General features: G+C 41.6%; 1 protein-coding gene across 1 annotated transcript in view; it reads left to right on the top strand.

The window, feature by feature from the left end:
* The window catches only part of Nalcn (sodium leak channel, non selective), a 211,162-nt gene that overhangs the window by 153,456 nt on the left and 44,455 nt on the right, over positions 1–13,251 (top strand). Inside the window, exon 17 of the mRNA XM_013022975.1 lies at positions 4,555–4,628. Within this exon, the coding sequence (XP_012878429.1) occupies positions 4,555–4,628 (74 nt within the window). The remainder of the gene's footprint in view (positions 1–4,554; positions 4,629–13,251) is intronic.

Consider the following 13,251-nt stretch of genomic DNA (forward strand, 5'->3'; position numbering starts at 1 on the left):
TTTGGGTCCAGTCGTGGGGCCTGAACTCTGGGCCTGGGCGCTGTCCCTCAGCTCTTCAGCTCAAGGCTAGCGCTCTACCACTGGAGCCACAGCGCCACTTCCGGCTTTTTTTCTTTTTGCTTATGTGGTGCTGAGGAATCGAACCCAGGGCCTCAGGCATGCAAGACAAGCACTCTACCACTGAGCCACCTTCCCAGCCCATGAGTCACTTTTTTATAACCAGGAAAACTGACTTTGAAGTTTGAAAGGACAGAAAAAAATAATTGCAAAGTGCCTTCTTCTAAGTAACGTGATAAGGAATAGGTTCCCACAGTCCTTTTCCAAAGAAACTACCACCAGAGGGGCCTTAGACAGTCATCGACCTCCCCACAGGCCAGGCACACTGACAGAGCCTTTGGCGGTAGGCATTCTTCCATGCGAGTTGAAGCAGCAGAAGGATGAGATGAGGAAGGAGTCGGGAATGCTCTAGCGTTTTGGTCTGGCAGCGTGGGAATCATGAAAAGGTACAGATGCATAGAAGGGCGGGAAGCTGTGCAGACATTCTCCAATGTTCCCTGGCTGTCTTGTGCTCGCTGCAGTTGTGCTGAGGTGACTGGGGAGGGACATGTGAAACACTGTTGAGTGACCGTAGACACGCTGCCAGCCCTTTGGCCTTGGCAAGCAAGAAGTCTTGAAGTGAGATCGAGATGAAGATGTCAGTTTGAATTTAAATAGAAAACAGATTAGTTTTCCCATTCAGAAAAAGTTCTGGGAAATGACTGGCTCAGTAGCAATAAACACCATAGCTGAAATCTGGAGTATGTTCTTTTTTTTTTTTTTTTTGGTTGGTTGTGGGGCTTGCACTCTGGGCCTAGTTGCTGTCCCTCAGCTCTTCACTTCAAGGCTAGTTAGTGCTCTACCATTTGAGCCACAGTACCACTTCCAGTTTTCTGGTGATTAATTGAAGATAAGAGTCTCACAGACTTTCCTGCCTGGGGTGCTTTGAACTGTGATTCTCAGATCTCAGCCTCCTAAGTAGCCAGGATGACAGGTGTGAGCCACCCGGCCTAGATTATGTTCTTAAAAAGTCATTTGGCAATAAATAAACCAGGACTTCTTGGAAAACATTGTTGATTGAAAAGGAGAAGTAGATTGGAGTGTCTTGACATTCAGATACCAAGGAAGCTCTGCCAGTGAATTCAGGGGTTATGAGCCAGCCTGCCAAACTTCCTAAAAAAGTGAGCATTTGGCCTGTAATAGGAATAACAATTGCAGTAGACTGAGATCCATCATATACGTTCAAACCTGTATGGAGGTCATAATAGAAACTCTCAGTAGAAGTCGAAAATCAAGTATTTATCCTGCCCTTTGCTTTCAAACGATAGCACTAGTTAACCAAGTCACACAGGAAGGAAAGCTCTTCATTAGATACATTTTTTAAAGCTTTCCAACAAATAACTTGAAATGACAGTCTTGCAAACTGAGTGGATGCTATCAGTACTGCTGACATCATAAAAAACAGAGAGTTACTGAGTAGTGAGTCCCTCATGGTGACAGAACGGATGCCACCTCTTGCCCTGCTAAAGGACCAACCACATGTCTGCCAGAGACCTCTGAATCCAACTGCCACTATGTGGGGAAGAGGACAGGGAGCTGCACTGAACTGTCCAGAAACACACCCATGCTGGATTCATACTCCCCCAAACTGGAGGAAAAGTTCTCCAGGTCCTCTGACTTAAGACATTGCCCCCAAAATTGGCAAGACCCATCAATTGGTATGCCCTTCTAGGCCAAACATCTTTAATTCTGTGAAAAGAATGAATAGCTGGAAACAAAATTTTGTTTTATGTCCTCATTTTTTGTTGATTTGTTTTATTTTGTTCTCAAAAGATTGAACCCAAGGCTGTGTACAAGCGCTACTAATGAGCTACCCCCCAGACTTAGCCACATCTTTTAATGAAAATTTAAGACTATTGTCAGATGCCAGTGTCTCATGTCTATAATTCTAGCTAGTCTAGGGGCAGAGATCTGAAGATCATGGTTCAAAGCCAGCCCCTTGAATCTTTTATTTCTAATTAACCACCAAAAAGCCAGAAGTAGAGCTGTAGTTCAAGTGGTAGAGTGCTAGAAGTGAGAAAAAAATCTCAGGGGCAGTGCCTAGGTCCTGAGTTCAAGTCCCAAGACTGGCACATGCATGCGTGCACGGGCGCACTCTCTCTCTCTCTCTCTCTCTCTCTCTCACACACACACACACACACACACACACACACACACACACACAAGAGTCTAAGACTCTCATCTTTGTATTTTTGAGTATTTAAATTTATTTGTTTTGTTAATTAAGTCAAGAAACTATGTCCTAATGGAATTGAATGTTTTAAGCTTACTAGTAAAGTAAAACCACAAGCCAAAACTCTTCTAACTAATCTTTCTGCTTTGTCAGGTCAGAGTCTGTAAACATAACTACCTTCCTTTTAATCCCTATATCTTTGATGCAGTAAAGTATAGAGAGATCAAGTTCTGGTTTTGTTCATAACTATAATTGACAATTTCTGCTACAAAATCTTCCTGAAATGGATCCCTGTGTGCCTCATGGTTTGATTTTCAGGGCACTGTCAGAATCTTTTGGGGCCAGCAGAGGGCACTCCAGAGCAGTGTAGCAAAGCGGCCTCCTTAGCTAAAAGAAATACGCAAAGCTATTCTGCAGCCACAAGAGACACTAAGGAGTGATAACCACTGTAGGTCTTCTCCATTAAGAACAGCCTAAACATGTTTAAATGCATATATATTGTATCAAATACTTAAGCCTGTATCTACATATATGTACTTGTAGAATCCGAAGTTCTTTGTAATCAAAGATTACAGTATTATGTCTCCTTCCACTCACTGCTTCTGTGGTAAATCTCAAAGTTTGAAAACAGGGTTGAGATGTAGCTCAGTGACCAAGTGCTTGCCTAGCAAGTGCCGTGTCCTGGGTTCCATACCCAGTACCAAAAAAAAAAAAGTAAAGACAAAAATTTGAAAACAGTTCTCAAGCACTCTCTTGTACATATGAATGCTCTATCTTACTTTAATAAACTCAAATTCAGGACAAAAACTGTAGCCTTTAGCCACTTTGTGCATGGTGGAAATCATGGGGAATTGCTTGACAGTCCTCCCCAGCCCTGTGCTGACATGGGTGTCTGTCTTAGTAGTCTCTGGCTCTATTGGCAAGGCAGGAGGAGGTGGCTGGGTTTGTACAGCTGCCTGTTGCAGGGATGACAAAGAGGGTATGTCCCCAGCCATCAGGATGGAAGGGGGGGGCTGGCCTGTGCTGCCAGGCTTGTACTGAGCAGACCTATGCTCAGCCTGGTGATCTCTAGTTCCATCCCGATTGTGGCTAATACCATAAATAATTTCACTCCTGTTTGTGGCCAAATACTATTCCAGTGGGCCACATTTCTTCTCTTTGTTTTGTTTGACAATCCACCTAGCAGAGCACGTGTACAGACCCTTGTCATAACTCTACCTACTGCTACCTTTGCCTGCAGAAGTACTGCAAGGCCCAGCCTAACTTCAGCTTCCTTCATGAGGTCATGGCTAACGCTTTCAGACTTCCCTTCCTTCCCCAGCTGCACTGTGAAAGCCCCCGTCGTCCTTTCCACTGCACATATAGTGCAGCACGTGACCCTCTGCTGTGTCATACTTTGCACTATTGACACCTAGCCTGGGCTTCCTTCTAAGGCTATGGTGTTCTAGAGTCAGCTGATCTTGATTCCTGACAATCCTTTGTCTTCCATGAGCCACTAGCATTTCTACCCCGTGCCCAGTCAATCCAATCTATTGGTGACAGTGAGCAACTCACCATCCCCTTGCTGGTTCCTCTCCGGCTGCTGGGAGTTACCTTCCCATTACTTGTTTTGATGAGTCCACCCTGATAGTACATTTCCTGTTCTCCCCCTGCCCTTCTCTGTCCATTCTCCACCTTGCTCACCTGGCACAGTTTTAACTTCTACAACTAAGAAAAAAGACAGAGTCGGGTGTGTCTTCTGGCTTGTACTCAGCCTCTCAGATTTGTCCATCTTCATTCTCTTCTCAGGGACAGGTCTTATCACTGCCAACTCCAAGGAAACCTTGCCAGTTCCTCTTCCTTGTCCCTATGCCAAAAGATAAAACAACTTCAAAACTCATGTTCAAATTTATCATCACAGGCTGAGAGCCTTACAACAAGACAACAATGTGCATTGGAGAATGGCTTCCTAAACAGTAGCAAATAAGTCTTGGTTTCAACTTTAAATTCTTTGGGAAACAGAACCCTGTTGAGGTCCAGGACAGTGGCATTACCGGTGACGTGTGGCCAGATCATCCTGCTCCCTGTCCGTAGCTGTGACACATAGCTCCACTGGCGCATTTGTAGTTCTGCTCACAGAAAAGTAAAAATAGAATATTAAATCCCAAAATTAGTCATGTGATGATGCTTAAGTGAAAAATGTTTATAGTTAATGGGTTAATATCTGAATACTATCGATTTAATAATTGCCCAATATTTCATTCTATTTGCTTTCCCAAAATAAATTACTTTCTTATCTTTTTCAGTTTCGCAAGTCTGTTTTCAGCATCAGGGCAAGGAACCTTCTGGAAAAGGAGACTGCAGTTACCAAGATCCTAAGGTAACTCCAATAAATATTGTGACATGGTTGAACACAGGTAGGACCATGTTAATGGCTATGTTTTCTGAACTAATTTCCTGGACATCGATATGTATTTTCTCTTAGAAAGTATGTTTTGAGCATCTACATACTTATCAATAATGTCAAATACATCACCAGTGTCTTTCTGAAGAAAGCACAATAGGACATGTCTTTTATGTATCATATATTTTAAAATAAACAATAAGAACAAATATTTGTGAAAAGATGGCAAAAACTTGTCATTATTATTATTAGTTTATATCCTCTGTGAAATCTAAAAGGAATATAAAGGAACAAATGGTCAGAGAGCAAGTTTTTAAAAAGTAATTATGGCTGATTTAATATATTACTAACTGAATAAAAATCTATTAAGGATTGAAAAAGCAAATATACCCCCTCTCTGAATTCTTGTGAAAATATGTAATTTTAATTCTTTCCAGGCTATTTCTTGAAAGGCAGTATCAATATGGAAAGTTAAGCTACCTACTTAGGTGTTCAAGACTTATGTTATAATAAATAGCTTGATAATAAATAACTTGATCCACTTAAAGGGCATGACTGGTCGCCACAGCCTTCTTTGCTGCATTGCGGGTGTAGATGTTCTTGAATGGTGGGGTGGAGTGACTGACAAGGCCAGTTGAACATCTCTCCTTCCACTTGTGGCAAGTGGGAAGAGTTAGCTCTCCTGTACCACATGCAGTGTTAAAAGTGGCCACGAAAGCATTTTCTTCAGAATGGGTTTTAGAGTAACATGGAAGATAGGAAGAAATAAAGCTAAGTATATATGGTATGAGAAACTACTTTCACCTTATTACCTGCAATTTGTGAGCAAATGAAAATGTTTCTCCTACCAAGCGCTTACTCCACAATGGTTTGCATTCTGACATGGAATGACACATGTGTTGGATAGCTTTTCAGAGGAGAATAAATATTTCTACATAAAGCGCTAGTTGAAAGAGAAATCCTGAATCTCAACATAGCCTTGCTCTGATTGGCTGCTGACTAATCCTGGTATTACCCCCGGGATCTGACCAGAAGACTGACCTTGAATTCCTCACAGAACTTCAGGATCGTCACCCACTCTGTGACTCTACTACACAAGTTCATGACAGGGTCCTCCAGAAATACCCATCCACTCCCAGGAAGACACATGCCCCTTCAAACCAGAAATGGTCTCCAAAACCAAAGGTGGCTGTTCAATTTGCTGCCATTCAGCCCTCGACTCTGCTGTTCAGCTTCACCCAGGAAGCTTTCTTGCAAAAAGCAATGACCTTTTCTCTGCAAACAACGAAGCGCATGCTTTTCAAAGCACCACCGCCTCTGTGGAGCTTCCTTTAATTCAAAGCCCTGAAATCATGCAAGGCACATTACCATTCCTGCAAGGCTGGGTGAGTAGAGAAATGTCACAATGAAATCATTCAAATGGACACTATTTGTGGAAGTTCCATCCTTTTGTTAATGAGCACCTCATTAGCTAAGATGGTGTCCTTCTAACTGGCTGAATGCTCAGTCTTATATGATATTTAGAGTATGGTATTTTGATTTATGTCATCATGCACTTAGAGTAATCTTTCTATTTTTGTACCAGCACTGCAGCTTGAGTTCAAAGCCTAGGAGCTCTACCACAGCTCCGTATACTAAATGAAACACATAGGACTAGCTTTTCTCTTATTTATCATTCTTTCTTATTAATCATTTTATCTCATTCAGCATTTCATTGGACATAAGTACAATTCATGTACTAGATGAAATCTCTATACATTTATTCAACTATAATTATCGAAAGAACATTTGCCATTTTTTTCCACTAAAAGATGTCCCTGCCATCCATCCATTCATTCAGGAAAGATTTTTTTTTACCCCTTTACCTTACCCCCCATTTGGCAAGTTCTTCTTTTAAAATTACTGTTTCATTAGTCATGCAGCCATTCAGCAACTTTGGATAAGGTCGTGTCATTTCTCTGCAGTTTCGTGTTTCACACGAGTAAGAAGATACCCTCACACCCCTGTGAGGGCCTAGGTATGTCCCACCTTCCCCCTCCCCTGCAGATGAGAGCAAGGGAGACAGAGATCCTTGAGGCCAAGGTCTGGGCCAACCACCTGACATAGTGGTTTTAAGATAGTGGAGCATTAGTATTCATATCATACTCCTCTTTGTGCATCTATTAAGACTAGTGATTTGCTGTTGGTTTTTCATAAGATGTTTCTGACACTTGAACACACTCTTGTAGACCAGTTGAAATATAATTCAGTGATAACCAAAATCAGTTTTTTCCCATAAATATTTTTTTATAAAACAGGAAATACTAAAGATTTGGAAGTGGCGAAATATGACTACGATAGTCCCCTCATCTAAGCTTTGCTTTGTGCCTATCCATTACAACAGCCAACTAGAGGAAGAAACCAATCTGGAAAGACTGGAGAATTTCTCCTACATGATTCCAAGTGTGTGGCATCCCAGGAAAAATAATTAGTAAAAGCAAAGCCTTGTTCAGATATTTTCCATTTCCATAGATTATTTCAACAAGGTGTTGCTTTTACTATTGCTTTTACTATTTTATCATTGGAGTGTAACACAATAGGCCATACAGAAAATATAAAATACATATCTGTAGAAAATTGTACAGTTTCTTTCAACATTTGTCCAATTTTAGTTATAAATGGTAAAAATTCAGTCATATTGTATTTGTGTGGGTTTTTTTGTTTGTTTGTTTTCTGTGCTGGTCCTGGGACTTGAATTCAGGGCCTACCTGGTCATTGTCCCTTGGCATATTTGCTCAAGGCTAGTACTCTACCACTTTAGCCAGAGCTCCACTTCCAGTTCTGTGTGTGTGTGTGTGTGTGTGTGTGTGTGTGTGGTATATTGGAGATAGGAGTCTCATGGACTTGCATGCTTGGGCTACCTTCAAACCAGGATCCTCAGATCTCAGCCTCCTGAGAACCTAGGATCACAGGTATGAGCCACTGGTGCCCAGCATGTATTCACATTTCTGAGTCTGTAGTTGGTTTATCAAATCTGAATTTTAGTGAATGTGTTAGGGGAAGTTCAGAGATTTTGTTTCAGAATTTTTAGGGATGCATCGAAAAAATCAATTTCCAATGAGTTAATTCTTCTTTGTCTAAAGCACATGCAGATGGTAAATATGATATATTAATAAAGATATTCAGAGATTATTTTGAAGCTACGTGAGGTCCTGGTCACCCATGTATTTACATATCACTATAGAAGAACATGCTTTAATGAATAATGCAAAACTAGGAAGAAATAACCTGCTGCTGCTATTAAAGAGCTATATCCATTTACTCGGGAAGGGGCGGAATCAAAAGGAGTGGAGCGTTCACGGGGATAGATTCGCAGCTTTCTCCTCTTCTCAGCAAGAGGCCATTACCCAGGGCCTCACCCATTACCATCAGCCTGCCATTGTCTCTCTGCTGTGGATGGTCACATTGTCAGGATTCAGGTAAGAGCTGTTTCCAGGAAAGGTTCATTATCTCTTCTCTTGCTCCGTTATACACTCATGGTTTTACATAATTACCACTGAAGGACTATTTTCCTGTTGTCTGTGGATGTGATTACATTACATTAACCAACATCTGATAATACTTTAAAGTACATTACCTGGTGGAGCTCAGGATCTGAGTCAAGCCAAAAGCTCTGCATACTACACAGAGGTTTCTCTCGCTGCTAATTACATTTAATACCAGATGGTATCCTATGAAACTCAACTTTTCTATAATGACTGAAAATAATTTGAAGACTCGGAGCCTCTCTCTCTTTTTCATTACAGATTGTGCAGTCTTTTCCCACAACCTTGTTCTGGAACATTAAGAAAGAAGACACGGAGACAAAGAGAGGCATGGAGGACCCCTGCTACTGTGTCTATAAACAACTAGTGGTGTTTAAAGGCTAATAAAGCTCCAAAGAGCTCTCTTATAACCACCATCTTTGGGCCAATTTAAAAATATTTGAGATGGAGAAACATCAAGAAAAATAGAGACAATTTCTTAAGATATGATTCTCTTTTCCCAGCCCCCATAAAAGATCATATACATATATATATATATACATGTATATATATATAGAAGATATATTATATATATGACTGTTGTATAAGGGGCAGTTTGAAAATTCCACAGCCCAAAGGCAATGCAAGAAGAGTGAAGGAAAAAGAAAAAGAATAAATCTTTCATATTTTTTTCAAAGGCTTGGCACGAAACCAGGGGTAATATTTTTGCAACTGGGAATGTGTGTTTGCTGAAAAATATTCCCACATTCTAACCATCATCAGGGGTCCTCATCTTGTTTTACTTTCAAAGGTAGTGAGGGCACAACATTAACCCCAACTGGGAAAAGGAAAATGCCTCGCTGTAATTCTCCTCCAGGGAACAGGAATAAAGGGATTACATATGCCTGCATAATGGAGAATTTCCTCACCCACACAAGACAAAAGACTTCATTATTTTTCACCAGACATTTGAAGCTTTGTGCCCTCCCCCTTCTAGGAGCTGGGTAGACAGATCTTTTTATTTTTTTATCAATATGAAACCACTAGATGGAGTTTCTAAGAAACTGGCCTTCTCTGACATGCCAGTAGGAAGAGAGACAGCAAAGATGTCAGAGACCTTGGCCTCTCTGCCCTCTCCCCTGACTTTCCTCCAAGAAAAGCAAGATGGTCCCTAAAGACCACAGCATGTTTTCTCAACTCCATTAGCTTGGCTTTTTCTTCTGAGCAGCAAATAAATGAACGTTTTCTTCTAGAAAATATACTTTTCATTCTTCTATGAAATCCAAAAGGCGTCTGAAACTTGATGAAAAATTGAAAGTGGCAAAATAGGATTTCATTGAACATGTGAGGACTTCTCTTCCTGAGTAGGGCCGTTTCCAAGTAACTTGAATGGTGCATGCATCTTATTTGTTGGGTAACAGATGAAAGCTTCCCATTCCTAAGTCTGTCACAATATCAGTCTTGCCAGCACATTGCTACAAGATGAGCTATGTGGAGACTGTGTTCCCAGGAACAGGCAAAAATCTCTGGTTCCGGAAATTGAAATGAGTTCCACTGCTAGAGTATTCCGCTCCATGCTGGCTTTCAAGGCCCTTAAAAGCTTTCATATATAACACAGGGAAAGATTTCCACATTTTCTGGCTACTCTGAGAAGCAACATCTGACTCTTTTCATTACTCTCAAAAGATCATCTATTAAACTTGTGCAAGCTATCCATCTTGAATGGCATAGCATTCTAACTTGACATAAGATTAATATTCCCTTCTAAAGAATCATTTGAACACACACTGTTTAATTTTGCCATTATTTTCATACTTTATAAGCATGAATTGGGTAAAAAGAAATGAAATGTTTGATCATAGCATTTCAAAGTTCATTCATTCAACAAATACTTCTTGAGCACCCACTATGTACAAAGAGCTGGAAAATGATACTAAATGATTTTATAAACAACCCTTGCTCTGTTAGAAGACTTGGGAACATGTCGCATGTGAGGAACTGGAAGACCCGAGAGAATGACCTGCGGAGGAAGAGGTGCTTTTGGTGAAAAAGACGAACCCAGAGAAGTAGACCAGAGGAAGCCAGAAAAACTGGGCCAGACAGATTTAGATTTCGATTCAGACTCATCTTTTCCTGAAGAATAATGGACAGTTTCTAAAAGTGGTAATAGCCACCTTCATTCTCTCTTGCTACATAACAAATGACTCCAGAACTCCAGTGGTCCATGCATGGGTCACCTTTTCTACCAGTTGTTTGGACTGGAAATACGAACATAGCTAATTCTCAAGCCTCCCACACAGCTGCACACATCTGGAATTGAATGTGTCATCCCATTCCTAGGCCGCTCCTGTCTTACTAACAGAGTTCAGTTTCTCCCAGGTGGTGAGATTCAAGCCCCAGTTCCTCTTGAACTGTCTGCTGGAGGCTTCCTTCCATTCTTAAGAAGTGAGTCTCTCCATAGAGTGTCACCCAACATGGTGGCATGCTCCATCAGAGCATAGAAGAAGCCAAGTATGCCGGTGAGACAAGATGTGCTGGAAGATGGTAGTCAGAGTGTCCATTCACATGTCCCATCCCCACTTCCTTCTGTGCTGAACTGCTTAAGAGAGTCTACAAGGGAACAAAAACCATGAGGTGAGGATCACTGGGAGCCAGCTGAAACCTGTCTACTACTGTATCATTGTGGTAGCCATCTTGAGGGAAGCAGACAGCACGTTATTAAGAATGGTAGCATGGAGATAAGTTATGAGCAACAGCCAGCACCTGTCTCTCGCAGCTGTCACTGTGGATCCCAGAGTAGAAAAGACTGACCTTCCAGTGAGGCCTTTTGTCAAACCTGATACTCAGTCTTCAGCATCTCCATAGTGTTTAGTGTCAGCCATCCCTGTGGGACAAGATAGAAAAGGAACTCGTTGCAACTAAACATGGAAATGAAGTGTCAGTGCTCCCAAGGCGTTTTCTGATCATCATCTTTGTCTCTTCCACTTCCTCGGGAAGTTAGTAAGGAAGATACTTATGTTCTCCAGGTTTCACATATAGGAAATGGAAGCACGTGTCACTTGCCTAAGGAGCCATAGCTAACCCGAGGTCAGAAATGTCTGGTCCTAACCTTGGGTTTCTCAACTTTTCTCCATTAGGCTCACAGACAAAGGCAGATGATTCCAGCTGAAGCAACTGGAAAGCCACTGTGCTGTTTTGAATCACAAGGCCTTCAAGTTGCAATCCAGGCTACAAATCCCCACCGCCCCCCCACCCCGCTTCCTTTGCTCTTCTTACACATTCTCCTCTCTCTTCATTCTGCTATCTACTGCTGGGGTACCAGAAATGGGATTTTCCACAAATGTGAGGATGAATGAGAAAGTAGTCCCTGAAGAATTCCATCTAGATAGAGGAATAACTGAGGATAGCCATCGCATGAAACACATGTTGTTACCATGCTACAAGAATGTGGGAGACGAAGCAAATCATTGTTCTGTGCTTCCATATTGGTGAAATACTCAGGTCTCATGTTATGCCACCCATCAGAATCCATTTATATAAAAACTGGTAATTGTATTGTACCTAGCCAAACAGTGTTTGGCAATTTGTCTTTTGAGTTACTATTGAGACTTGTATACAATAAAATCCCATTTGCTTTTTAAAACAGCGAAGAAAATATCTGTCATATTGTGGTCTGCGCCTTACACATTTTCTTAGAATACGTGTAATTGCTCAATATACTGAACCACATCCAACTGATGTAACCTTCTTTCTACTAACACTACTGTTTTCCAAAAGAACAAAACATCTTACATGAGCCCAGAGTGCAAGGATAGCCTAGACATAAGGATATTTTATGTGTGTGGAAGCATGCTAGGATGGCACTCTTTCTGGGGAAATAATTTCCCCATCCAGGTGAGCCTGGAGCCAGAGGTCAGCCAAGCCCACTTCCTAGTCCTAAGCCCATTTCCTATAAATAAGCTGATCAACTAGAATGAACATGTGCACAAGAGGATTTCCTTGCTAGTTTTTTTTTTGGGGGGGGGATTGGGTCATGGGGCCTGAACTCTGGGCCTGGGCCCTGTCCTTCAGCCTCTTCAGCTCAAGGCTAGCACTCTACCACTTGAGCCACAGCGCTACTTCTGGCTTTTTTCTTTTTGCTTATGTGGGGCTGAGGAATCGAACCCAGGGCCTCATGCATGCAAGGCAAGCACTCTACCACTGAGCCACCTTCCCAGCCCATCATTGCTAGTGTTTTGTCTCTTCATCATACAAACAAAACACTGAAAAGGCCTAGAAAGCCTAGAAGCACAGCCATCAGTGAAGAAAGCCTAGAATTTGCTTTCAGTTTCTTAGTTCAAAACCGTTGTGTGTTCAATGAGAAGGCTGTAGTGTCAGAACATCTGGTCCATGGTTAGCCTCTTGAAAAAGAGACTGTTACCTGAAGGTGGAGACTGTGTATCTTTGACTTTTCATAGTGCACGTGATCACATAGAAGCAAGCCATTGGCCATTCATGGAGCCTGAGACTCCACAGGTGACTTCCCAACCCCAAGGCTGGTCCAGTGGGCCTGATGTCACTGTGCTAAGATTACATATGTTAGGAAGTCGTGCTGTGGCTCCAACTGGTAGAGCGCTAGCCCTGAGCAAAAGAGCTCAGGTACTGTGCCCAGGCCCTGAGTTCAAGCCCCATGACCAGTCAAAAAAAATTACATAGTTCTTTTGGATCCTCTGGTAAAAAAAAAAAAAGGTAGGCAAGCACCTCTGCTTAAGCATGGGAAGGGTTAGGCAGGGTTCTCCCTGAGGAGACAGGCCACTAGGGCTCATGCTGACCTCTAAGACAGTTCTGACTTCACTTGCTAAAAATTGTATCTAACTGTCAATGAGACCGTAATTATTGTGCATTGAATTCTTGCTTCCACCATTATCCAGGTATAAATCACCTTACCAAATAGTTGTGTGAAAATAGCAGAAAATAGTAGCAAAGAAATTAAAGCAAATGTTGTGTCTATTTCAACACTTTTAAGTGTCTGTCTTAAAAAAAATCTGTTTCAGCAAAGGTTTTCTTTGGTTTTAGGAAGAAAGAGAACTACATATTTATTGTGATTAGAGAATTCA

This window comes from Dipodomys ordii, unplaced genomic scaffold (genome assembly GCF_000151885.1).
Source record: "Dipodomys ordii isolate 6190 unplaced genomic scaffold, Dord_2.0 Scaffold65, whole genome shotgun sequence".
Classification (NCBI taxonomy): Eukaryota; Metazoa; Chordata; class Mammalia; order Rodentia; family Heteromyidae; genus Dipodomys; species Dipodomys ordii.